The 25,589-nt window shown below is 33.7% G+C and overlaps 8 protein-coding genes across 8 annotated transcripts; 3 read left to right on the top strand and 5 right to left on the bottom strand.

The window, feature by feature from the left end:
• Positions 1–529: 529 nt before the first annotated feature.
• Positions 530–1,594, bottom strand: PHYBLDRAFT_161194 (hypothetical protein; the record flags this gene model as incomplete). Its single annotated transcript, XM_018434355.1, has 1 exon — positions 530–1,594. One exon carries the CDS (start codon positions 1,592–1,594, stop codon positions 530–532), a length of 1,065 nt encoding a protein of 354 aa, XP_018298591.1.
• Positions 1,595–3,660: 2,066 nt separating this feature from the next.
• On the bottom strand, positions 3,661–4,352 carry PHYBLDRAFT_138109 (cyclin; the record flags this gene model as incomplete). Its single annotated transcript, XM_018429940.1, has 2 exons — positions 3,661–4,145; positions 4,301–4,352. 2 exons carry the CDS (start codon positions 4,350–4,352, stop codon positions 3,661–3,663), a joined length of 537 nt encoding a protein of 178 aa, XP_018298590.1.
• Positions 4,353–4,716: 364 nt separating this feature from the next.
• Positions 4,717–6,774, bottom strand: PHYBLDRAFT_61602 (hypothetical protein; the record flags this gene model as incomplete). The annotated part of the gene is made up of 5 exons (XM_018440828.1): positions 4,717–4,802; positions 5,561–5,565; positions 5,617–5,694; positions 6,039–6,109; positions 6,691–6,774. The coding sequence occupies 5 exons, from the start codon at positions 6,772–6,774 to the stop codon at positions 4,717–4,719; spliced, it is 324 nt and encodes a 107-aa protein (XP_018298589.1).
• A 4,399-nt stretch (positions 6,775–11,173) lies between these two features.
• PHYBLDRAFT_176517 (hypothetical protein) lies at positions 11,174–12,189 on the bottom strand. Its single transcript, XM_018437795.1, has 3 exons — positions 12,066–12,189; positions 11,641–11,947; positions 11,174–11,534 (listed from the first exon to the last, which is right to left on the bottom strand). The coding sequence occupies exons 1-3, from the start codon at positions 12,156–12,158 to the stop codon at positions 11,422–11,424; spliced, it is 513 nt and encodes a 170-aa protein (XP_018298588.1). The 5' UTR covers positions 12,159–12,189; the 3' UTR covers positions 11,174–11,421.
• Positions 12,190–15,198: 3,009 nt separating this feature from the next.
• PHYBLDRAFT_178651 (hypothetical protein) lies at positions 15,199–18,235 on the top strand. Its single transcript, XM_018438021.1, has 11 exons — positions 15,199–15,546; positions 15,697–15,798; positions 15,914–16,088; positions 16,182–16,314; positions 16,397–16,554; positions 16,641–16,773; positions 16,889–16,972; positions 17,042–17,225; positions 17,303–17,668; positions 17,765–17,914; positions 17,981–18,235. Exons 1-11 carry the CDS (start codon positions 15,324–15,326, stop codon positions 18,094–18,096), a joined length of 1,824 nt encoding a protein of 607 aa, XP_018298587.1. The 5' UTR covers positions 15,199–15,323; the 3' UTR covers positions 18,097–18,235.
• A 195-nt stretch (positions 18,236–18,430) lies between these two features.
• Positions 18,431–20,348, top strand: PHYBLDRAFT_161189 (hypothetical protein; the record flags this gene model as incomplete). Its single annotated transcript, XM_018434354.1, has 8 exons — positions 18,431–18,559; positions 18,671–18,775; positions 18,871–18,980; positions 19,029–19,086; positions 19,221–19,507; positions 19,574–19,726; positions 19,804–19,876; positions 19,935–20,348. 8 exons carry the CDS (start codon positions 18,431–18,433, stop codon positions 20,346–20,348), a joined length of 1,329 nt encoding a protein of 442 aa, XP_018298586.1.
• A 1,725-nt stretch (positions 20,349–22,073) lies between these two features.
• PHYBLDRAFT_120479 (hypothetical protein) lies at positions 22,074–23,044 on the top strand. Its single transcript, XM_018428742.1, has 2 exons — positions 22,074–22,112; positions 22,312–23,044. The coding sequence occupies exons 1-2, from the start codon at positions 22,110–22,112 to the stop codon at positions 22,864–22,866; spliced, it is 558 nt and encodes a 185-aa protein (XP_018298585.1). The 5' UTR covers positions 22,074–22,109; the 3' UTR covers positions 22,867–23,044.
• Positions 23,045–23,128: 84 nt separating this feature from the next.
• Positions 23,129–24,270, bottom strand: PHYBLDRAFT_161187 (hypothetical protein; the record flags this gene model as incomplete). The annotated part of the gene is made up of 7 exons (XM_018434353.1): positions 23,129–23,270; positions 23,331–23,357; positions 23,422–23,540; positions 23,627–23,740; positions 23,818–23,889; positions 23,972–24,022; positions 24,106–24,270. The coding sequence occupies 7 exons, from the start codon at positions 24,268–24,270 to the stop codon at positions 23,129–23,131; spliced, it is 690 nt and encodes a 229-aa protein (XP_018298584.1).
• Positions 24,271–25,589: the final 1,319 nt, after the last annotated feature.

The raw sequence follows: 25,589 nt of genomic DNA, 5'->3' as shown, positions 1-25,589 counted from the left end.
TCTGATTCAATTCAATTCAATTCAATTATACTCTTTAACTTGCTCGCATCCTGCCTTTCTCTTGCTTGGTTGGTTGATATATTACATTTTTACTGCGCCCTCTTTCATATTAGCTTTATTTGTTTCTTTTTACTGGCGCACTTTAATAATTACACAATTCAAATCTTATATACAAATATATACTATTTCCTTTATCTTTACACAAGCCCATTGGTTTGTTGGACAAGTCAAGTGTGGGGATTGGGTTTACAATAAGTAGAGTTTGGGGGAGGTGACTTGGTTTCTTAACCTCCATTTTATTATTTATATATATAATTATTTGATGAGTACTGATGATGAGTGTGAAACCCAATAGAAAATAATATATATATATATGTAATTATACATAATATTTTATTTATTTTTTTACATTGAAACATTTTTTGGTAGTATTGATATTAATTGATATTACATATATTAAATAAGTATATATTACTGCTACTGCTACTGTTACTGCTACTGCTATTAATCACTAATTATTAATTATTAATTATTGGAGGGTTGAAGATGGCCGGCCTTCTACAAGTGTATCCAACAAGATATGGTCAATTAGACCCGCCCAGACCATACACTCCCAGAGCTGACGGATGAGGGGTCTTGATTTCATGTGCTGGAGCGTGACAATAACGGCCTCAGGAATTCGCAGTACTCTCTCGCGTGACCTTTGTATTATTCCCTTGACCGGGCTAACCAAGGGTACCTCGAAAAAATGACCCAGTAAAGCCAATGAAGCCATGAGGGTCGATGCTGAACTATTTTCGTCGATTGGGCGGGGGGTCGAAAGACTACACAACAAATCGCCCGAGCACATTGATGCTGTGATTTCAAATGTCTGCTGCTGTTCATAATTCTCAATCTGATTTTGGGTTTGGGTTTGGGTCTTGGTTTGGTAGCTATCAGTAGTTGTGTCGGGATAGAGTAGATCAAGGGTGGTTGTGTACCCACTCGATGCTTGTTTTAGACCGGCACAAAGACGAGCAGCGTCATCGGTGTGCACAAGTCGCATAATGGGTGTGCCTATCATTACCATTATCATTCTTTTTCTTTTTCGTTTCGATCTTGTCGTCATTTTTGTGATTGTTGTTGATGTCAATTTATTTGATTCAAGAGGATGTCTGTAAAGGCATGAATCAATGGTCCCGTAGTTGGTTAGGCGAACAACGAGAGGTATAGATTGGTTTTGAGCGAGAAGATTGTCTAGAGTACTGACGTCCATGCATACCAGGGTAGTAGTTCCCGCATGATTATGTGGATGAGTATAAGTATGCTTATGATTATGCTTATGCTTATGGTTATTGTTATGGTTATGGTTATGAGTGTGTGGGTGTGGGCAGACTAAGAGGGAGATCGCACCATATAAAGTACGCACATGAAATGCTGGTTCGGCTGCAAACCGATCTCCGGCTTCCCACACCATAGATAATTGTTTTCCGGTTGGGTCGGTACCCACCATTTGGATCCACTCTTTCGATGAAGACAATACAATTTCGTCTTTGATCGTTAGCCAGGCCATTGATCTCAGGGGACAACTGGCAAGTGAATGGTGGTTATCCATGGGAGAATTTTAAAGAAAGAAAGAAAAGAAAGAAATATTTAAGGGTACTAAATACAATGAAATGAAAAGAAGAGAAGAGAAAAGAAATATAAAAACAAAGGGTTTGAGTTTAGTGAGATTTATAGTCTTTGAAGATCCTCTTACGTTGTATGTTGCAGACTTGTGCATCTCCTTTTTTGAACCAAGGACAGAGCCAAGGATGTATATTCGAGAAAATTATATGTATATAAGAGATATCAATTGAGAGATAAATAGGGAGGTCTTGTTTCTTTGTTTCTTTGTTTCCTTTTGATTCCTTTTGATTCTTTTGTCGATGTAGCTTTAATGTAGATCTATGCTTGTTTGCTTGATAGATAGATAGATAGATAGATAGATAGATAGGTCGATAGATTGTAGACCTTTAAATACCTTTTTTTTCTTTATTATTTCATTTGAGTTATCAAGATAAGAATTCTAATCTACACTGTTGTCCTGCAATTATTTATAGCCGTGTCAATTATCTTTCTTGTATCGTGATCTACCTAGGCATATTCCAAAAGAGAAATATATACATACATAAAATACACATGTACGTATATAATGTACAATGAATATTTTATATTAAACAAGTAAAGAGAGAAAAAGAAGCAGTTGAATAGATCACTAGATCACTAGATCACTAGATCAACAGATAGATAGAGGAGGAGGGGTTTATATTCTGCAATGCAACTAAAGAAGTATCAATACAAATTGACAGGGTAATGTTTACCATATATATATTACCCCTTGTACTATTTGTATACATAAAATGAATCAAGGAGAATACATGTATAGATGTTTATAAGTAAAAGTATATTGTACTATTCTGTACTCTATAAATCAACCAAAAAAGAAATTCCATTTTACAAAGATCAATATATGTATATATATATATATATATATATATATATATATATACATTTTCTCTCTCTCAAAATAAAATCCTATTAACGAATTATGACCAATACTGACCTCATCAAAGTTTATTATACCTTGATTCACAAACCACTAATTACATTTTGTTATCTATCTGTCTATATATATATTGTGTGTGTGTGTGTGTGTGTGTATTTCATGTATGTATCTACATATGCTAATTCATATATATACATATATGTGTTTATGTGTATTTATTTATTTTCTGCCTGTCAAGCCTATCTTTCACATGCAAAATAATAAACCAATAAATATATATATATATATCCATGGTAACCAATTTTGATGACATGAAGTATCTTTGTAAAGATTCTTGATATTCTTTATATATATATATATACGTAAAGGTTATTTCGATAGTTAGACAAAATCATCAAAAAGGATCAGAAAATAAAGAGTAATCAGGGTAATTGTAAGGTTTTATTATTATTATTATTATTATTATTTACAAGGTAAAATAAAATATAATAAAGATATTGAAAACTGAAGGTTGAAGATTAAATATTGGAAATTGGAAGGAATACACGTATTACTAAATATCATTATCATTATCATTATCATTATCGTTATCGTTATTATTTGTAGTATTTGTAGTATTTGTAGTGTTGATAGTGTTGGTAGTATTTACAGAATATTTAAAGAACAAGACAAAAGGCTTGTTGTGTAATGTAAGTATATCAATTACATTATCTACACATTGATCCCTTTTGTGTTTTTTTAGGACATTTATATATACATATATCTAGATCTCTATATCTCTAAAGTAATATACATATTGTGTGTGTGTGCGAATGCGTATGTGAATTATGTATGCTGTATGTTGTATGTTGTATGTTGTATGTATGTTGAGTGTGTAAGTGTGTGCGTGTAGTACATGTGGTTCGTGTAGTCTGTGTATATCGTGTAGTCCGAGTAGTCTGTGTATTTCGTGTGTTTCGTGTAGTATAGTTGTAATATATATATATATATATATATATATATCTCCTTTTTTGAACTTTCCGTGTGGAGAGGGGTTTTTCTTTTCTTTCGTTCTTTTTTTTGGCTTTTTGGCTTTTTGGCTTTTTTTTTGTATATATTTTATATTTATTTCTTGTGTACACGCTTGATTTATTTTAGGCTTGGTGGTCCAGAACATCTTCAATAAGATCCATTTCGAGCGATTTACCGTGCATGGCTAGATAATCACGAATTGCCTCGACATTTACAAACAAATCGTATTTGATGAGGCCGAGGAAGCTACGTTCCATGAGATTGACGTCTTTGGGGGAATATACACCGTCTATTATGTCGACAATTGCCTGGCTTGTGAGGCTGGAGCCGGTTTCCGAAAGAAACTTGGAGGCTGTGAGAATGGCAGCGAGAAATAGACGATAAGGGGTATCGATGTCGCCACGTGCGTGACGTGGCAGACTGTTTTTGAGTCTTTGGAGGTAGATCAGAGATACTAGGCAGACACAGGGTGGTAGCTGGGAACGTTTGAAGACTGTGGCGATGAATTCGCCAAGTGGGGGAAGGTGTTGTGGGTGGGTGATTGGAGTGAATCGAGTGGTTTTCTTTGTACAAGGAAGAAGCGAAGTTGCGGTGCTTGTTGTGAAAGCTAAAGAGAATGAAAATAAAATAAAAAGTAAAAATTGTTTAACATTTCAGTCAAATAAATAGTAATATATATTTCAATTATTTAATTGATTTAATTGATTTAATCGATTTACTGATTCATTGATTGTAGTTGTTGTTTAATCGATCTTTACGTACACAAGAGTGCTTCTGGACTGCGAGAACAGACGGTTGTAAATACAGGTGCCATTTTCTTTGTATTCTATGCGTTTGAGGTTTTGTAGTGCGTTTGGGCTTGCGTGTGGTTATAAAATGCGGTGTAGATTTGTTTTGGACTAGTTGATCCAAAATGGTACAAAAATAAAGGCGATATTTATACACACATGTAATAAAAATTGTATAATATGTAAAGATGAGAATAGCAATAAAAGAACAAGAAAAAGAAGAAGAAGAAGTGTGTAAGAAAGGGGAGGTTAAAGAGTAAATGTAAGAAGAAGTGTAAAAGAGAGAACAAAAAAAAGAGAAAAATATTTTATTTATTTATTTTTCATGTCTTGATGAAGAGGGCGGGGAAGAGGCGGATTTTAAACAAAAAATCAAAAAAAAAAGTTCTGTCAATGGATAACTTCCCGATCTTCACCAATCAAACCCACCCCGCTTATCTTGCCTGGTATATAACTCGGATGGCCCATTTTTGTGGCTATCATCAGGACCAACAATATACACACATACATGACATACATGGCATACATGACATATATACGTACATACATACATACCTACCTACCTACCTACCTACCTACCCACCTACCTACCTACTTACATACTTTTATACACACACATATATATATAATATACACTATATACACATTGTATATACTATGTTGTGTACCAATCGAACAATCGAACAATCAATCAAGCAATCAAGCAATCAAGCAATCGATCAATCGATTAAATAAATTTACCTCTATTTTTATCAGTTATTATTTGATTATAGCTACATACACTGTATTTGCAAGACCCCATTATTATATAACTAGTAATTAATTATCAAAGACTCCCTTGCAAATAATTCAATGTGAAACAATATCCAATATATATATATATATATTTATATTTTACTATCAAGTATACCCTCAATCTTATTCTTATTTGTGTATGTATATATATATATATATATATATACGTATTTCTTATAGGGTATTTCGCCGCCTCTTCCGGTACTTGGGGTATACATGTGTGTTTAGAGTGGTAGATTATTGAGTGCAACAGAAGATTCCATATTTGTCCAGACTGGCTTGGTCGTACCCAAAAAGGAATTTTTTGTTTTTTTTTCTTTCGTCGTTCTTCTTACAAACAAATCAGTCTGAAGTATCCTTTCAAAAATGTCCAGCCACAACAATACGGAGCTCTGCAATAGGGTCATTTTAGCACCTTTTTTTTTTTTTTTTAATTCGGGTACTTAATGTTTGCCACCTATCACTTCCCAGATTCCACACTTGGTAACTTTTTACCTTACTAATAGATCCTGACGCTTGGCCAACTCTATTTTGTCTACTTGGCTCTTCATATACTCCATCTCTTCTTTTAGACTTTGAATTTTTAAATTGTATTAAGATTAACGTTATTTTTATAGGTAATATATATATATATAACAATAAAGGTACTTCTTTTATCTCTTGGATCTTGTTTGTTTGTCTGTTTGTTTATGTAGTAATAGCAATTAGGATGATCATCCAAGAAAGTGAAATAGCAAATATGCCAGGGGTAGTGATCTATTGGCCAAGTTTATCACAATACTCCCCTCCGTGATTATCCATAAACAGTTCAAACTGGAGTACAGTCTACTCCATTCAAAAATAAAAATAAAAAAAAATAGAATAGAAATAAAATATATAGCCTTTTTTTCAACTAAAAATAGAAGTACGGGGATTACATATAATGTAGGCGACTTAAATTAAAGATACGCCGATACTTTCGTATTTGAATACCGACAGACTTGACAACCTTTATTTTAAATAATAAAATATATAAAAAAAATTGTGTATACATAAAAACCAGCTATTATTACTATTAAATTTTGATGAAAGATGGTAAAATTATAGCCTCAATTATAGACAATTTTGATCAATAGATAGCATGTATCTTAGAGATCTTGTGAAAGAAAAGTCTCGACTATGAATTAACAGCCAAAATCAGGAGAGCAACAAGAAAGAAAAAAAAAGAAAAAGAATAATATATCAAGATAATTTTTTTTTTGTTCTTGAATGAACACAAAAATATTTTATGCCATGAGCTTTTTTCCTTACTGAGAGGGTTGTCAAGTTTAATCATTTCAATCATCAAATTCATCAACCTGAATGAATAAACAAAAACGAGGCGTAACGCAACAAAATATCAATCAATAACTTCCCATTTATTTTATATATATATAATTGTTATATTTAAACATCAGGTCTAATTACCAATCCTTTGAAAATAACAAGGTGGATAGATCTTTCCAAGCAGTACAAATACTTATTCTTCTTATTTTTTTTATTATTATTATTATATTTATTGTATTTTATTTACTTTGACGAGTCTTAAACCTTGACAAAAAAAATATTCACTATAGAAAATAATGTGCAAGGATTTCCAAAAAAAAACTGCACATCTGCAAAATCTTTGCACATATTTAAAACTCCTGTTAGCCTTTCTAAATTTAGAGCAATTTAAACCCTTTTTAGAAGCTCTGTGCCGGTAATCATAATTTTTTTTGGTTGTTTAACTCAGGCAGCCGTTTTAAATGATAAAAGAAAGAGGACTGTTGTTTTTTGTTTTGTTTTTTTTCTTTCTTTAATGGACTAGAAGACTGCATACATGTTTAATGGTATAGTCAATTTCCGACTGAACGTACCTATTAATTTAAGCTATCTTCTCTACAAACCACTAATATTTAGTTATTATTTTTTATATATGGAGCGGCTGCGTACTGAGAGATAATTTAGTATGCTTTATATATGTTTCCTGTGTATCACTATCACTTTATTAAAGGTACTCTTTTTGCTACATTGGCATTGCGGTAAGAGATATCTTCTTTCTTTGATTATATGTGTATTGGATAATAAAGTAAATTGAATAAAGGTATCGCGCTGCAGATATTTCTACTATATATTTGACTGTTGTATCTACTAAAAATAAAGATGATAAAATAATAATATGAGAATCAAGTTTTAAATATCAATTCTTCAACAGAGGACTGTAATTACTCTACAAGAAATTACTACAGGTATCGATTGTTGTACAACAATAAACAATCAAGTTAAAGTACTTTATTTTTTATATATAAAAACCATACACTTGGCTACTTGCAGCTCATCTTTTTATGTAGTCAGTACAGTGCTTTAATCATAATCTATGTACTTAAAAAAAAAAGAACGCAGCTCAATGCAAATGATAGACTTACGGTATTTAAATATACAATCGGTACTTTATTGTTTAAATCACAGTATATAATCTCCGAAAAACGAAACAACTTGCATCAAATCACACACATCCTAATCTGCAGTCTGGTTTCGGTAATCAAGCTACAAATGACAAATAATACTTCTTGAATCTTATCTATATCAGAAACTTAAAGTCCACCTCTCTCCTTAAAAAATCTAGCATTGAAATGTCCCTTTATTTATTGATTGATGTAATTTCTTTTTCTGTATTTTTAGATACTTTATTAATGGTTCCTCAGGGTCCCTCGCTTTCAATAGATCCACATTATTGTTCTATATTATTGTCTGAACTATTTGTATATATGTATACTAGATTGTAGATTACTAAACCATTTTATTAATAGAAATTGATGTTATAGAGCTTGTTTTACAAAGAAAAAATCAAGAAGAAGCAAATTAATTCTTGGATTTGAAATTCTTACATATAAAGTTGAGGCACTGCTATTGTAATCAAGCCATATCTATGTATGATGTATTATGTATTATGCATTATGTATATATGTATGCGTATGTGTATGTGTATGTGTATGTGTATGTGTATATGTGTATTCATTTCTCAATTTGTAATAAAGCAATAATATTAACTTTTTTTTTTATGTATTAAAAATCAAGATTGAATTAAAAGAAGAAAAAATAAAGCAATCTTAGTCATGGATATGTGTAAATACTGGACCTCTTGCACACTATAGTAAAAAAAAAGCAAAAGCAAAATTAGTTTGGTGGGAGATTTCTGTAAATCTTTTTTAGAGCTTTAAGAGTGGTTTTAAGGGTAGTATTTTGAATAAACATGATTTATTTTTTATATGTTTCAATTTTCGTTTTATTTATATATTCGCGATTGTAATTAAAGAAAAAAAAATAGACACCTTTTCAATATCCCCTATCATTTATATATATATATATATTCATGTTCTTCTTGTCACAGTCGTGCTCTTTCTGGGACCTGTCCATTGTTTTTTTTTGGGACTTGTCAACCCTTGTCACACAATACTTCCAACCTTGAGGAATATGGGGAGAAGGGTAAGGGTAGGGGTAAGGGTAAGGAAGAAGGAGATGAATCTCTCCGAAATCAAGTCAACATATCAAAATTGGTAGAGATGTATCAAAAGGTCAAGGGCATCACCATCAAGAATATCAACTTTGAAAATAGTGTTTAAAATGAAAATCAAAAGTCATAGCATCCAAATAATTTTGGATTTTATAAATTAGAGTTGATCTATGAGAATAGTAGGAAGGAAAAAAAATGAAGATTTAATGATTGCAACATTATTTTTAAAGACCATTAGATGTTACATTTGTTGCTTGAGCGAGACAATATATGATGAGGGTGAGAGAAGTAGGGGGGGAGGACTTTCTTGAAAAAATTCAAGATAGTTGGGAACACGAAGAAAAGTGCTTAGGCGTACCAAATTCATCGGTTAACTAAACCTTAAATCCGCATTTACGAAGTACACATTCTCATTCCTGGAGACCCTTGGTTGACTCATAATATTTGCTATGAAACACAGACCAGTTTTCTATCACCAAGTCGCATTAAATACCAAAAGTGAGGTGTAGAATATTTGTTATATTTTTTTTAAAAAATTGAAACAAAAAGGTTAATATAGATCGAGAGACATTTTTTATTATTACAAATTTTGGTATCTTGACCGAATTTTTGATGTAGGGATTTTTTAATCTTACTAGAGTATAAAGATAAGAGTCGATGGTATTGTTGACTCGGTTTGAAACTATAATTATTGGAGGGGACTTTCCGGGCAGCAAGAAAGAAAGAAGAAAGAAAGAAGAGTGGTTATGAGGAGAAGTTTTTGAGATTATAGTAAATTGAGTTTCTTTTGGAGCCAATATTTTTCTGGAGGAAGAGGGGTTATGCTGTCAAGATAGATAGAACGGCTGTGAAAGTATCTTTCTTTATAATGCAGATGAAGACTACTATAATTTTATTATTAGTTCAATACAATACAATAGAGTAAAATGTTTGGTAAGAGAGCATAAGAGATTATAAATATTGGTAGTCAGTTAATGATGACAATGAATAAATGCTTATTATCTAATAAAGTTTCAAAATAAGTAAAATGTCTTTAAATAAGCACCAGTTGATAGAACCCTGATATAAGGAAGGCCAATGATTTTTTAAGAATACATCTACACAATGGAACTTTATGATATATTATCCAATATAAATATATACCAATAAAATCAATAGAAGAGAAGTTTATTATTATTAAATAAATAATACATTATATCACGCTACGTTAAATTACGTTAAATTACCTTACCTTACATTAAATATGCATGAGAGCAAGAGGTACATGATTATTCATAAAAATATAGGGTAAAAAAAACAAACAAAAAGTGAATTGTACGCAAAACATCTCCTAAATTTACATTTGAAAATTATCCTTTAAATTTATCCCCCTAAAAAATGTCCTTTTTTTCTTTCTTTCTCGTAGTATTAGTTAGCATTTATTATCCAATACGTCAGATTGCACTTTATTGACATTCAATAAGACCTTGATACATTTGTTCAGCACAATCCCTTCGTATCAAGCACAATACGACTTTAGGTTAGGTTTGTCTTATTTAGATTTAATTCTCTCCACATAATCCCAATTTAAGGCACAACCAAAAGAATTTCCAGTCCAACTGATACATCTATCTATATCTATATCTATATCTATATCTATATATAAAACTAAAAGACTTTGCTACGTCAATAAGAACACCTCTGCAAAATTTCATTATATAAAGGTTTACTTTTACTTTTATATGTAAAACGTGTGCATTCGAGCCATTTCCAATCTTACCAAAAAAAAATACCTTTTTTTTTGCATATTTTCCTATAAATAATAATTAGGGCAATCGATTCTTCTTACAAGTTTATTAAAAGAAAAGTATTCACAGATTATACTCCTTGTTTTTCATTCGATTATATAAAATATCAAAAACTTAAATATTCAATGCGATTTTATAATCATTACATTAAATGATACATTTATCAAAATAAAATAATGGGGTTTCACTTGATTAATTTCTTTATAGCACACATCAGTAAAGAGATTGTGTATTATTTTGACTGTCACAGCTACAAAGGATCTTTCGAGGTTACACAAGATGCTTTCTGATAAAGGAAGATGAAGTTTTTAGTGAGGAAGAAATATTTTCCAATAGATAGTGTTTTGTGCTTGATTTAAGAAAGAGAAAGTAAAAAAAAGAAAAAGAAAATCTTAAGGAACTATCCTAGATATATCTCTTTTTTTTTGTTTTCAAAAAGATGGAGGATCCCACACTACACGCCTCCATTCGTAAAACCTTTTTCTTCTTCTTCTTCTCTTATTCTTTCAACAGATACCCTATTCACACATTATGCTTTTCTTTTCTTTGTTTCTCTTTAATCTTTTATCCTTTGCTCTTCTATTGACAATCAAATCCACAATAACCCTTTCCCATGCAGTATAATATCTAGGTAGCTGATGTCAAAACAGGACAAGGGGAGTGTGGGGTATAGGGTGAGGTGTAGAGTGTGCGGGGATGGATGATCTAAAGAACCCAATAGAGCTCTAGAGTGAAAGGGAACATAAAGTTTAGAGAAAATAAATGGATAACCTGGCTGATTTTATTCAAAAATACTAAAAATTAAAAAAAGACTATGGATATTTATATTGAATGGTTAGAATGCTATGTTACAGAAAGGATGAGAATGCAATTTCAATGAACATTCCGAGGCAAGTCATGAACATATCGTTGCTGTTTGTTTGTTTGCTTGTTTGATGGTGAATACATTTTTGAATTGTGTGTCTGTGTGGATGTGGGTGTAGATGTGTTCATTTTTCTTTATGCGGTGGCCTGGGCAGGAGTAGGTTCAGCAGAAGGGATCTGAATAGCCTTGGCGTCACGCTTGCTCTTATAATCTTTGATAGCGGATTTGATAGCATCCTCAGCCAACACTACAAGCAGAAAGAGAAGAAAGTCGATTGATTGATTGATTGATTGATTAATATATAGTCATAATACATGCTATAGAAACAATATTAATAATGAAAGTATCTTTACTTGAGCAATGCAACTTGACAGGAGGCAGACAGAGCTCCTTAGCAATCTCAGTGTTCTTGACCTGACTAGCTTGCTCGAGGGTCATGCCTCTGACACGCTCAGTCATAAAGCTGCTGGAAGCAATAGCCGAGCCACAGCCAAATGTTTTGAACTTGACATCGACAATCTTTCCAGTGCTGTCGTCAACCTTGATTTGAAGCTTCATAACATCACCACAGGCTGGTGCACCAACAAGTCCAGTGCCGACATCAGGGTCGCTTTTGGGGAAAGAGCCGACATTACGGGGTCTTTCGTAATGATCAATAACCTGTTATTGCAATTTAAATTAGAATGAGGATCTTTTTTGGTGATTCCATCGCAGTGTATTTCATTTAAATTTAATTTATTTAATTTAATTTAAATTCAAATGCAATCTTATCGCTTACTTTTTCATGATAGAAGCGTACTCCGGTCGAGGCAATAGGTGTGCGTACAAGACGAGTTGAGTTTTGGAAGGTGTTCAAGGCTGTGCGCAACATTTGTGTGTGTATTGATTTAAAAGTAATAAGAAGAGGGAGGAGAAGATGGTAAAAAAAAAGAAAAAAAAAAGTCCGGTGGCAATTTATTCAGAATTTCCTGCCTTTATTTTTTTTATTTTTTGTTATGAAAAAATAATCTCTTTTTTTTTATCAGATTTACAGGCCCTGACTCAGGAACTCTGGTGGTTTAGGCAGCGTGTCTATTTGCACCTATCAAGCAAAACTTATCCATTTAGCTTATCTGATTGGATCCCTACGCCCTTGACTCTTTATTAAGCCGAATCTCCCCACTCTACGTCATCATTTTCATATCTTCCACCCCCTTCCCTTCTGGCTCGCTTCCCACGTTGTGAAACATTAAATGTCTTGTCGGTCTTCCTTATTTGTAATAAGATAATCTCCTTTTTGGTACTCTGTAGAATATAATATAAATAAAAGAAGATCTGATATGCAGTGATTCATTTTATTTTTTATTTTTTTGAAAAAAAATGAATGAGGGCAAGCAATTGATTGTACTGATGTAGACTACCATTATCATTATCATTATTAGGTAGGCACTTTGATACAAACACAAAGCTAAAGTCAAAGTCAAGTATAAATGTATATGGAGACATCGGTAAACCTATATATATATATTTGTCAAGAATCCTATCTATCATCAAATATCTTGAGATTCAAGTTTATTTGTAGAAGCAAAGTCTTGAATACTTTATTGAACCCATGATTGTGAGAGATGTGATATAATTCATACCCCAATACATATAAATAAATAAAATTAAAAATACAAGATTTCTGAAATAAGCTACTCTCACATTGAACGTGGTAAATGTAACCGAATATTCTCACCATGGTAGAGTTGACCGTATTAGGTTGGTGGCTCTTTGGGATTATCTGGTACATTTAACCGAGTAAAATACGGCTTGCTGTAAATACCTGCTTAAATCAAAGTGCATGGGGAGACAGACAAGCATACTTCTTTTGTATTATTGACAGACCAACATATTCACTTTCATAAAAAGTTAAAAACGTATATAGATATGCATATATATATGTGTTTATAATTTAGCAAAAATAACTCTTTACTGCAGGAATAATAAATAAAGCAAGAAATTATAGGTTTCAGTTAATAGTAATAGCAATAACAATAGTAAAAAAAGCGCTAATATCTATCTATCTCAGAGAGAGGAGAACTGTCAGAGTTGGAGTATTATAGAACCATTTTTGGCGTTCTATATGGAGTTTACGGAGTTAGAAAGCCTAAGAAAAAGGCAAAAATCTGTAACCATTTTCAAGCATGCGGAGTTTTGTAACAATTTTACACTATAACTTTGAAGAAATATATACATGGAATTTGTAAGAATTTTACTAGTAAAAATGTAAACAAGTTAGGCACGTGACTTTATTAGACTTTCTTTCTGTTATAATTTGCTATACATTTGCTATGAATGTCATGAAAGAATAAATCAGAGATATTGTAATATAGAACGCCTTTCTTGATATGGACGTGTCTAATCCGAGATGGTTTTAGCTTTCTATTTCTGGGGCGTGCCCCAACTGAGATTGTAAACTGCATGATTTTTTTTTGACAATCTACAGATCTTGGACTGGTAATATTAAACCAAATTGCAGTTAAATATGCATAATTGTTACTGTAAACCAAAGGCTTAGCATTATTGAAAAGCTTAAGTATCATAAAGAAAATTTCAATAGCATTTAATACTAATATCTATATAACAATCGTTCAACCTTTGAGTATTACATGTACATATATATTTGGTTATATTATATTCAAGATTCTTGGTCAAATTTAACAAAAAAATGATTTGTAAGCACTAAAAAAAAAAGAAAAAAAAGCCATTAATCACAATCTTCATACTTATTTTCTACTATAATTGCTGAAAGAGAATAGTGTCCAAAACAATATATATTTATAGATCTTTTTAATTTTTAATTTTTTTCTAATACAAAACAAGTGAGATCGGATGACTTTGACTAATCTGTGTAAAAGTTCATAATTCGCCAAGAATTTGATGTCTATTCAAGGCGCTTAAGGTTCACGTTTTGGTGATCTTAATAGTGGAGAACCCGTTGAGATGTGATTTTTTGCAAGATTTCTAAAAAATAATTATTAGTGAAACCCAGTCAAAATAATTAAAAAAAAACTCAACCACAGTTCATGAAAACATAAATACTGTGACAAACATAAGAGAAATACATCTTAATAAACTTGACTTTTCAAGTATTATTCTATTAAGTAGATATCAAGAAAAGCCTCTTGACTATATTATGCTCAGTTTTGAAGGGGGAGAAACAAGCTCAATTCTTACTAAAGATTTAGGGATGGAATGGAGTGAAAACTTGGGAATTCTCTATATTTTCACCAATTCATCACTAAATGACCTCCACAGTAAAATTCTAGAATATTTCATTGGAAATTGATTCGCCGCTGACGAATAATAAGCAAAAATTTAGAATTTTCAGTCGACAACGAGCTCTCTAATAGAAAAAAAGATTCAATCATAACAGTTAGGAGTTCTTAAATGCTCCTTGTATTATATAATCCCTTAATTCCCTCGGTTATTATCAACAATCTTTTCAAGAGAAAAGGTCAGCTAGCAATTATTTCATTTATTATTTATTTGCTGGTACAAGCAGCAGACATTGGTATAGCTTTTAGAAATAAAGGAGAAATTATGGGAATATACTAATACAAAGACTCCCTTTAATGCCTTTTGTAGGAGTAGCAGGAGGAAGGGTCTATTAGCAATTACTTACAATATATTTACTATAGAAAATAAAATAAAGCAAAACGTTGATTAGCGATAATATTTTACGTTAATATTGCGCAAAAATAAGAGGTCTCTTAATGTATAACGCGCCGCTCAAATTATTATCACATAAATGATATATTACCGAATAAGTTAATGCTTTACTCTCCGAACGTAACCTTTCAGAAAAATCCTGTACACACCTGTATAAAATATTTGTTAAAATAAAATAAAATAAAAAATAAAACGCGTTCTTGAGCAAAAAAAATAATAAAATATAAAGTAAAATAAAATCAACACCAGAAATAGTTCAACTGTCTCTTTGGCTTTGCAATCCAACCCCTCCTTCCTCCATTGTCACCAACCAAAAACATACACATTTAAAGAAAATTTAATCATGGTGCCATTGGCAACCCAACCTACCGTATTTGCACAAAACACGAACGTACAAAAAGTGCCTGAACGACCAACTACCACTACCACAACCACCACCACATTCTCATATGCCGATGCCTACTCCCAGATAGTTCATCGTCGTTGCATCAAAACCCTTGCCACGCTTTATGGCTTTTGTCTTTTGATTTCAGTTATTTTTCAATTACGATTCAGTTTAAACCGAGGTAAAAACAAATACACACAGACACATGCAGACATACGGACACATATACACAGAGAGAAACATGCACACATACATTGTGCATTATAATTAGCATCTTTTCTCATAATCATTAAACTGACGCGCAAATTGACTTTATGTATATTATAAAAAGACTTCATTACTAGTGTGCTTTCCATGAAAACAATTGGATTCTCTCAGATCTTCTTCATTGCTCTTCTCCCTTTATTTGCTTCTCGATTTATCACCAGCACTGGTAAGATATCTCTTGTACATAAACATGATGCATAAGCAAAAAAAAATACCTTTACATTAGATTGTCAATCAAACTCATTTTTCATTTACATCTAAAAACCAAAACAACAAAACAGTCCAACAATCCAATCTGCCCAATGTCGCATCCGAAGTGTTTGTCATGTTGTCAAATGTAGACAATTGGATCATTACTGCTCTCTATGCTACTTCTAGTTTTTTTATTATTCGCTATTACATGAGCTTACTCATGGGCGAAAGTTATATTGATTCCTTGTTTGTCAATCCCCATGAGTAAGTTATTTTTATATAGATTTATCAATCAGCTCCATGAGTAAAAAATATTGGCTGTGTTTTTTTATGAGACTGATTGTTTATTATTATTAGTCACCATATTGGAGCACGTCAATTGAATCAGGATAACATATTTGTTACTTTTTATGCTATCTTGCTTGGTATCAACTTTGCAGTCCGTACCATTTATGAACGACGATCGATTATTGAATTCCCCTCCGTTCAGGTAAAAAAAAAAGTTGCTATTATTATAACAACTATTCACATTAACTGTAAATGTATGTATGCGTGTACCTGTTTAATAATAGCAAGAAGGAATATATACTATCAAGACTAGCATCTCTTCCGTCTGCCGTGAAGCTACACATATTGCCACCCGTGTCTTTGTATTTTCTTACATAACTTACTTGTTCCTCAATGGCATGATTTATCACCAGGTTGCTGAATTCTTTGGAATGTACACACGGTAAGACCTCTAAATAATATCGCACTTGTGTGTGTGTGTATTTAGCAAAAAAAACAGAAACTTATAATTTATATATATACAATTAGTATGTTGGATTCACCTGTCCGAGGTTTCCAATGGTACAATCTTTATATGTTGACACGCACAGTTCTGGGTGGAATTATAGCTGTCAGCGGATGGGAGTTTTTAGACCGCCTTTTTATGGTCTTCTTCGAAGTTGTAGGTTATACATTGTAGTTGTACGAGCAAGAGGCTATGAAAGCTTTGACTTTCTTTCTTTTTAAAACAAAAAGAGTGTATATATTAATTATTACGATGCTTTAATTTGTCTTAGGTGGAGCCAGTATCTACTTTGTCACCTAAACCTTTTGAGTGTCTCTTGTCAGGCCTTCAGAATAACAAGGATCCTTTATTGCAGGTGAATATAAATCCACTAAATAAATAGATAATTAAATTAGAAAGCTTGACGTTAAAAATTGTATTGTAGACAACAGCTTATGCTGAACTTGCTCGCATGGCTAGCAGAGACCCTGCTAGACGTATAGAAATGTTCCGTACGTTTGGCTCAGATGTCAACGATTCTGAATGGAGTCGCATCTCTGGCGAGTGTCTCAAGACCATCGAGACGTTCCGTAACAATATTGCCAAGGAAACGAATACCAAGAGACAGGGTAAGAGACAACACGCTGGATGATTAATCAATGTGCAATTAAGATACAATACATCTTACACAAACTATTGGAATTAGGTACATCTAATGGTATTTTGCCCCGTTCTATCGAGGAACAACCCATAAAACAAATCAAATTGATCGAAAAGGACGTCTTTGCTGCTCCCAAAAGAGAAGTAGTCTATCTCGATGATCGTTTATCCTCATTATTTGTTAAGCCTGTTACTCTTGCAACTGGACCCAAAATGCCCCCTGCCGATGCTTCTGACCGTGCACAAAAGTTCATTTCTACTGTACCAGAGAATTTCTTGTTAAAGATTCTCAAATATCTGGAAAACAAGTTTGAACACCTGGACTGGGTGAAGAAATGGAATACTCTGACTATCAAGTCTCGGTACAAATCTGTATTTAACAACTATTCTACTTTATTATTCTCCGTTGAGTGTAAGTATCTTCTTCTTCTTTTTCATTTTGTTACAATCAAACTAATAAGTAAATCGCGATAAACTCACCTGTGCTCTGTTGATTCGTATTATTCAGCTCTTGCCAGCCTAGTGGCTGCTTCTTTGCATGAGGATCAATATGGCTATGTCCAGCGAGACATTGAAAAGATTTTAGATGTTCTGTTGGGTACCCTTGTAGAATTAGAAGAAGTAGAACGTGTGAATGAACTTGGATTCCTGATTACAGGTAAAGTATCTGCTTAGCTCACATCTTCATGTTGTGTACCATCTTATAATATTTTGCTTTTTTTAGATATTAAGCAGGCCATCTACACCATTCGTTCTACTTTCGGTACATATCTTGAAGATATTAAAATCCAGCAAAGATACCAATCCCACTGGAGACGGTTCCTTGAATATAAGCACTAAACCAAAAAAAAAACAAAAACAAAAACAAAACAAAGAGAATTCATCATCTTTCATTTTATCTCTTGTCCAATTGCTTATTTTCTGTAAATACATAATATTTTTTATTATAAAAAAAAAAGAAATGGAGATTATCAAGGTGACTTGAGAACCAAATTTTATTTTTGTAGAAAGAATTACGTTGAGATCAAATATATATGTTTTTATGTGAAGAAAAACTTTGTTGTTAGTGGGCGAGAGAAATCACTTTTCTCACCATTCACTGGGATTAAATTATCAAGTTTTACTTAAATACACGCTTTTTCCCCAGACCACTTTTGCTTACCTACTCATCATCATGCTCAATTGCCCTACATTCTCAGTATCTGTTGGGATTCCCATATTCGGTCTCGGATTTACTTCTACTAACCATCTTATCATCGGTGGAGGTGGAGGTGGAGGTCGCTCCGGTGTCAAGAACAAGCTGGTAAGCTTATATGTAGATATTTATGCAGCTTAAAAAGCTATTCTTGTAATCGTGGTCATTCAAAAGTTTCTTTCGTTAATGTTCCTTTGTCTCTTCTTTCGCATGCTCTAGTCTGCCTATCGCATTGACGGAAAGCGCAGGGATCTCGAAGAAGAAGCAGTGTACGAAGTACCCGAAGGAGAAGATGCACCCATGTGTCTTGCAGTTCATCCCACTGTAAGTATGCTTGTAGCTATACTCACTACGTTTTTTCTATAAAGTTAATCAAACTATTTCCGATTAAATAAACGAATTTATCTTCTTTATTGTAGGATCATTCTGTAGTAGCAGGTATCAATGCATCAAAAAAGGAAATCGAGGCTGGAGTTAATAAGCATTGTCGTGTCTTTCGCGTGACTGAAGAAAAGTGGGTATATGTAAAGTGAGATTGCATTGAGCTAGGTTTAACGTTGTATTATTACTGGTGTAGTTTTACGCTGCATAATGCGGTACAGATATCAACCAGTAAAAAAGAAGAAGAGTACCAGGTAAATAATGGCAATATATAAAAGCACATACATGTTTAGGAATATATGGGGAAAGGGGAAGTCTTAATGAATTGAGAAGTGAGCAAAAGAGAGGGAGAGAAAAGAGCTCATTTTGATATCTTAAATGTTTGTAGAAAGTTGTTCGGTTTAGTGAGGATGGTAGCCTGGTTGCAGTCGGAACCTCTGATGGACATGCAGAGGTTTTCAAGTATCCTTCGTTTGAATCAAATGGCCCCACAATTAAATTTGACGACGAGGTTCTGGATGTTGATATTGGGTTAGAAAACGACAAGTTGACATGCGTAACAAGAGACGCTATTAAGCTGGTTACAATTCGTGGTAAAAACTCGGGAAAGATTCTTCAGACACTTCCAGTATCAGCTATAAACAAGAAACGCAGGTTACAGTTCCGTTCATTTAGGTAATAACAATTAAAGGCTTAAATAAGAGAAAAAAAACTAACAAAGTAAGATAATTATATATAAAGATATGGGCGTGGTGCTGTCAAAGATGTTGGTTTTGCGGTAGTAAATGGCGTTGATAAACCAGCGGGATATGTTGTACGTCTGAATCCATACACCTTTGAGACAATAAAAGTCCATCAAGTGAGCAAGAAGCCTATTACCGCCATGTGCACAAGGTAGAGTATTCATATAGTGGCGACTTGTATCAAAATATAGATAATGAAATTTACCTTGTGATATTTTGTTCATACAGTTTTGATGGTGCTATTTTAGCCATTGCATCATCCGATTTAAGCATTACATTGTTTGATGCTTCATCTATGCAGGTAAGTTTGATCAAGTAATGTCTCTATAGAAACTAACATATGTGAATTACATAATTAGATCTTGACGCATATTAAGAATGCTCACAACTTCTCCATTACCAGTATGGCTATAAGTACTGACCGTCGTACACTCGCAAGTGGATCAGCAGACAACACATGTCGCATTATTTTCCTTCCTCTTCAATTCCCTCCTATCTCTGTTAACCCATTCCACACATTGTTTTTGGCTCTCGCAATAGCAGGTACCCTGCTCTGGCTGACGACCATGTTCAACGCTGGTGATTTGGATGAATCGTTTGCCCAGGAAAGGACTGTTTCGTCTCGGCCAGTTAAGGTCGTAGCAACAACCAAAATTCCTTTGTCCAACGTTATAGTACCTGTTTCTTCTCCCACCACCGAATTTGTTCCTATAGAAACCATCGAATCTTCTACCTTTGTTTCCCAATCCACTGAAGCAAGAGATGAACTTTAAAAAAATGATACACGACAATACATTGGAGCTTGAAGAGAGAGATAGTATACGTGCTCTGTTAAACTATCTATATATGAGACTTAGAAAATAAATCTCTATCTTAATTATATATACATATACAAAAATAAAGAATATTTTAACATAAATATAAACCTAGGCTGTCAAATTGAGCGCTCTTTACATTTATTAAACAGGCCGCACTTGTTTGAGGGCCGGTACGCACGAATTCGCCAATACAAGTATGATATGCACACACACACACACATTCATATATGTATACTTTTGTTATTGTTTAAAATTATTTTATAGAAAGCGATTTGAACATTGATCAATTATGGATCTTGATGACATTTTTGATCCCATAACAGTACGGCAACAGCAGGATACTCTTACTGCTCGTATATTTAAAGCCAAGGAGCGTGTAAATTTCTATTTGAAAGATGAGAAGAAAAGAATGACACAAGAAGAAAAGGCTGCAATTGAGATCAATCAGCAATTGAAAGGTGGGAGACGAGTTAGATTTTCGACAATCACATTAATGCTCTAATCAATCGCAATGTTCGCTATTTGTTTCCATGTTGATTGGCTTATATAGACGACCAAATTGCTATGAGAAATAAGATGCAAGAATGCAAAGAGAAGATAGACAGCTATAAACAAAGTAAGCTGGGTTGTAACCATAGTTTTACTTTTGAGAGCAAACATAAATAAATTTGTAAATACGCCTTATACACATATATATCATTGTAAGCTTTTTAATGAATATATATATATGTACATTTTATACATACATGCATACATACATACATGTATAAAATGTATACTTAAATATAGAATTACCACTTTCTGAGGAGAAACTAAGGTTCTTAACTCGCCAGGTGAACGAGTACCAAAACAAAGAAGAAGAAATAATGGCTCGTAAAGATAAATATCAAGTAGATTGTGATTTATTACGTAAAAAAATCCGAGCAAAAAAGAATGGTAAGAATATAAAGTTATTGAAATAATACAAAGGTTAACATTAAAGCTAAATCAATGTAACAGAGCAACAGTCAAAGCAAGGAGATCTAAACAACAAGAAGCGGCTAAACATGCTAGAACTTGATATTTGCAAGAAATATACACAGATGACTTGTACCAGCCCAAAAAGTAACAATAGCAACACAAAAAATGATGCTTAAAGAAAGGATGAATTGGTTACCAAGGCAACTAGAAAGTTTAAATGTGGAACTAATTGTGTACTGTATATGTTGATAGCAAACCACATCAAATTTTCATTTCAATTCATTGATCCTCACAACCTTGAGGCTGTATATTCTTTTACTTTGTATACTTCCCCTGATCAGCTGTACCAATGTAAGCTATGTGCACATATATTCCTGTATTAAATATATTTTAGTGGTAGAATGCAGTCCGGAAGTAACAAAAAGTGCGGATCTGGTGCAACAATTGAACAAAGATAGAGATCTATATGGTTTTATTAAGCGTATGAGAAAAGAATTTTGCAGTTTGGCAGATAATATATAAATGTTATAGACAATCCTCAATTACTACAATTCTAACTGAAACTTGTGCGTGACTGCTATACCGGCGAGGAAGGGGGGACGGGGGACAATGAAGCCAAGTGGAGAGAAAGAGGGACTGACAGAGGAGTGGGGGGAGGAGGCAGAGCGGGGGGGACTTAGGACATGGCTAGGCCCGCTCAAGAGGAATCCTTCTTCTGTCACCTGTCAACGTCTTGGTTGATTAACGTTATTTAGCATGGTAATGATAACACGCCCAATAAAATAGACAGAAAGCATATGCCCGAAAACAAAACAGATGGATGCGTAGACATATGGATGGATGGATGGAATTTTGCGAAGCTGCTAGAAAAAAATCATATCTCTATGACCAGAATGGCGAAATTGAATCATAATGGTTTGCTGATCGTGTATATTTGATTACCTTTTATTTTCTTCAGGGTATCGATCTTAAGAACCACCACGTTAAGAACTCCAACCGCACTGCCCCCAAGTCTGACAATGTCTACTTGGCTTTGTTGGTTAAGTTGTACCGCTTCCTTGCTCGTCGCACTGATGCCAACTTCAACAAGGTTGTCTTGAAGCGTCTCTTTATGTCCCGCGTCAACCGCCCCCCTGTCTCGGTCTCTCGCCTTGCCAAGTACGCTGCCACCAAGAGCGCCGCCAACAAGACCTTTGTCGTCGTTGGTACCATCACTGATGATGTCCGCATCTTGGACCTCCCCAAGCTCTCCATTGCTGCCCTCCACTTCACCAAGACCGCCAAGGCTCGTATCCTCAAGGCCGGTGGTGAGATCCTCACTCTTGATCAGCTTGCTCTCCGTGCCCCTACCGGTGCCAACACTGTCCTTATCCGTGGTTCCAAGAACTCCCGTGAGGCCGTTAAGCACTTCGGCATGGGTCCCCACAAGAACAAGAAGCCCTATGTTCGCTCTGAGGGTCGCAAGTTCGAGCGCGCTCGTGGTAAGCGTGCCTCGCGTGGTTTCAAGGTCTAAGGAAACATTATGTCTACTTTCTTTTGATTCTACAACCAATAAACTTCTAGCCAGCAATGGCATTGTGACATGTATAATATATATTTTAAGAGTTTTGTTATTTTGCTTTTTATCGATATTTCTTATTTGGGTCGTAAAATTGGGTGAATTGAGGGACTAATGGGGTTTGATTTGTGGGAAGTTTTTATGTGTTAAAGAAAACGTATGCAATTTTTCTACTCCATTTGTTTTTTGTTGTGTTTTTGGAACTTTGATCTTTGATTTATTTCTTGGCCTTCTTGTGCTGCTTGGCAGTATCTTTCTCCTCTTCCACCTCAGAGTCTGATTCACCAATGTCGTATTCGCCTTCATCTTCATCTTCATCATCATATTCTCCACCATCGCTAACATCATCGTTGAAGAAGCTATAATATTAACGTTAGACAATTGATTCATTGGTTATGATATGCTTCTGTGCGACTTACTCAATGGCATTAGGGAAGATATCCTCACTATTCGGGGTTTAAATTTACGTGTATTAGTTTTCTTTCTTTCCAAGTTTAACCTTTAACTTACGAGATGAAGAAGCCTGGGCGGTTCTCTTCGTCGGCAAACCATTCATGGAAGGACATCTGAGGCAATTCATCTTCCTCACCTTCAACTTCCTCAGCGTGCTTACGTTTCTTGGTAGGTTCCTGTCAAAGCGTACACAATAATAAGTCCGCCAGACATCGGTATAATCGGATCTTGTTTTTGTTTTGTTTTTCTTTATTTTATTTACCTTGCCAGAATGGTACTCAATGGTGGTTTTTGATAGGATCTCATCCTCATCGGGACCAATTACAAACTCTTTGACCATCTTTTCGTTCTTGAAGACATCGTTCTTCTTAAAGGTCTATTATGATAGCAGTAGAAACAATAAGGTGTAAATAGAATAACCAAGAGAAGTGATATTGTACTCTTAATACATACTGCGGTTACTTTGCGATAGTGGGGGTTCTTTTCATCATACTCAACGTTCAAGTCAGTCAAGTTCTTGACAGCCTAAATCGATCATTTTTTTTATCCCGTTAAAAACTGTTTTCTTCTTTTCTATTTTTCTGCAGTTTTATCTGCTCAAAATTACCGCCAAATCATCTTCGTTGGTGTTGTTGCTGAACAAAGGACAGTTTCCAACCTTTTTAAGACAGGAATAGAGTATAAGTACCCTTTCTTTTTGATACGCGCATACAATATTATTTATATTTATACAGAACTTACAGCAGTGGGCCAGAAGTCAGGAATGTTCTTAACAATTTCGCGACGCTTATCCCATGTGGGTCTCATAAGCTTGCGTGAATAGGCCTGGACCTTCTCGTTGACCTTCTCGGTTTCCTCGTTAAGCTTCATGAGAGCTTCTTCGGTCTTTTCGTCGAGTGCAGACATAGTGGGCGAGTATAGAAAGAATAGGTTCTAAGTGAATTAAGAGGAAAAAATCGAAAAATAAACGCGACTAAAGCGAGTCTTATGCTTTTTCTGTGACCGCGACCAATGACGTTTGCATAAAATTGTCTAAAGAAGCAGTCACTTTAGGCTGCATCCGGATCGACTCCTCTTTTCGGCTTATTTCCTATATGCTTGTGCGGATGGCACAATCCAATCGTAAGCTTTACACAAGAACGCGTAGCACATTTTTTTATTACGTGTAACCATGCCAACCCTGTTGTTTTGCTCATCTTAAAAATCTGTTGAATTCTGCACACATGCACATATGCACACAGAAGGATATAATTATTTTGTTTTGTAGACAGTAAAACAAAAAAATCAATTTTTTTATGAAATATTCATTCATTCAAATTAAATTTTCCAGGCAAGATTTTTTTATAGATAGTGCTTGTAAAACTAATATTTACGACATTTGATAAATACCCTCTTTAAGCTTATTTTTTTTTCTTGTGTAATGATTAGTTTGAAGCAAAAGATCCCTTTACTATCAGTACATCATACCTCAAATAATTTATTCGGGGCAGTTGTATCCATTCAGAACAACTAAAGTCTATATCTTAATTAGCAATGTTTGGAGCCTGTTAATTTTTTTTATTCATACTAGGACAGATTTGTATAAAGGCCGAATCAATCATTCCGAATCTAATCTGAGCCTTTAAGTTTACGTATATTACCGAGTTGATGGAACAAGCCATGCACATTTATTTGATGTTTATCTAAATGTTAGTATTAAAGCAGCAGGCATATTAATACGCACAAACACCATAGCCATAAAATATCTCTGCAATAAATTTATTCTCATCTATAAAGTAAAGTAAGATGGGTTATAGGATAAGCAATATATAGTTTTATATATACACCTTTGTGTGTGTGTTTGTACAGTTTATATCGCCTTTTTCCTGCTAATTGTTTAGCAAATTAGTGTAAAAAAAAATGAGTGTCTAGAACTGCGGGAATAAGTTTTGTAGGCTTTTTTTTTTTACTTTAAACAAAATTAAATAACTCTGGGCATGTTTCAAATAGTCCTTTTACCCCGAATATAACATACACGTATAATTATATATGAGGGTGTTATAAGAATACTAATTAATGTGATATAAAACCAATACTGATAATCCACATATATGTGGTATTTTTAATTTTGTTTATTCATTTCAACGCGGCAATTTATATGGTATTATTTATTGCAAATAATGGTCTATTTTATAAACAATAATCAATATTTTGAAAGAACAAGACACTAAAATAAATCACCTTCC

Source organism: Phycomyces blakesleeanus, assembly GCF_001638985.1.
Source record: "Phycomyces blakesleeanus NRRL 1555(-) unplaced genomic scaffold PHYBLscaffold_1, whole genome shotgun sequence".
Taxonomy (NCBI): Eukaryota; Fungi; Mucoromycota; class Mucoromycetes; order Mucorales; family Phycomycetaceae; genus Phycomyces; species Phycomyces blakesleeanus.
Note: the sequence above shows the minus strand (reverse complement) of the source record. Positions and strands in the feature narration are given on the sequence as shown.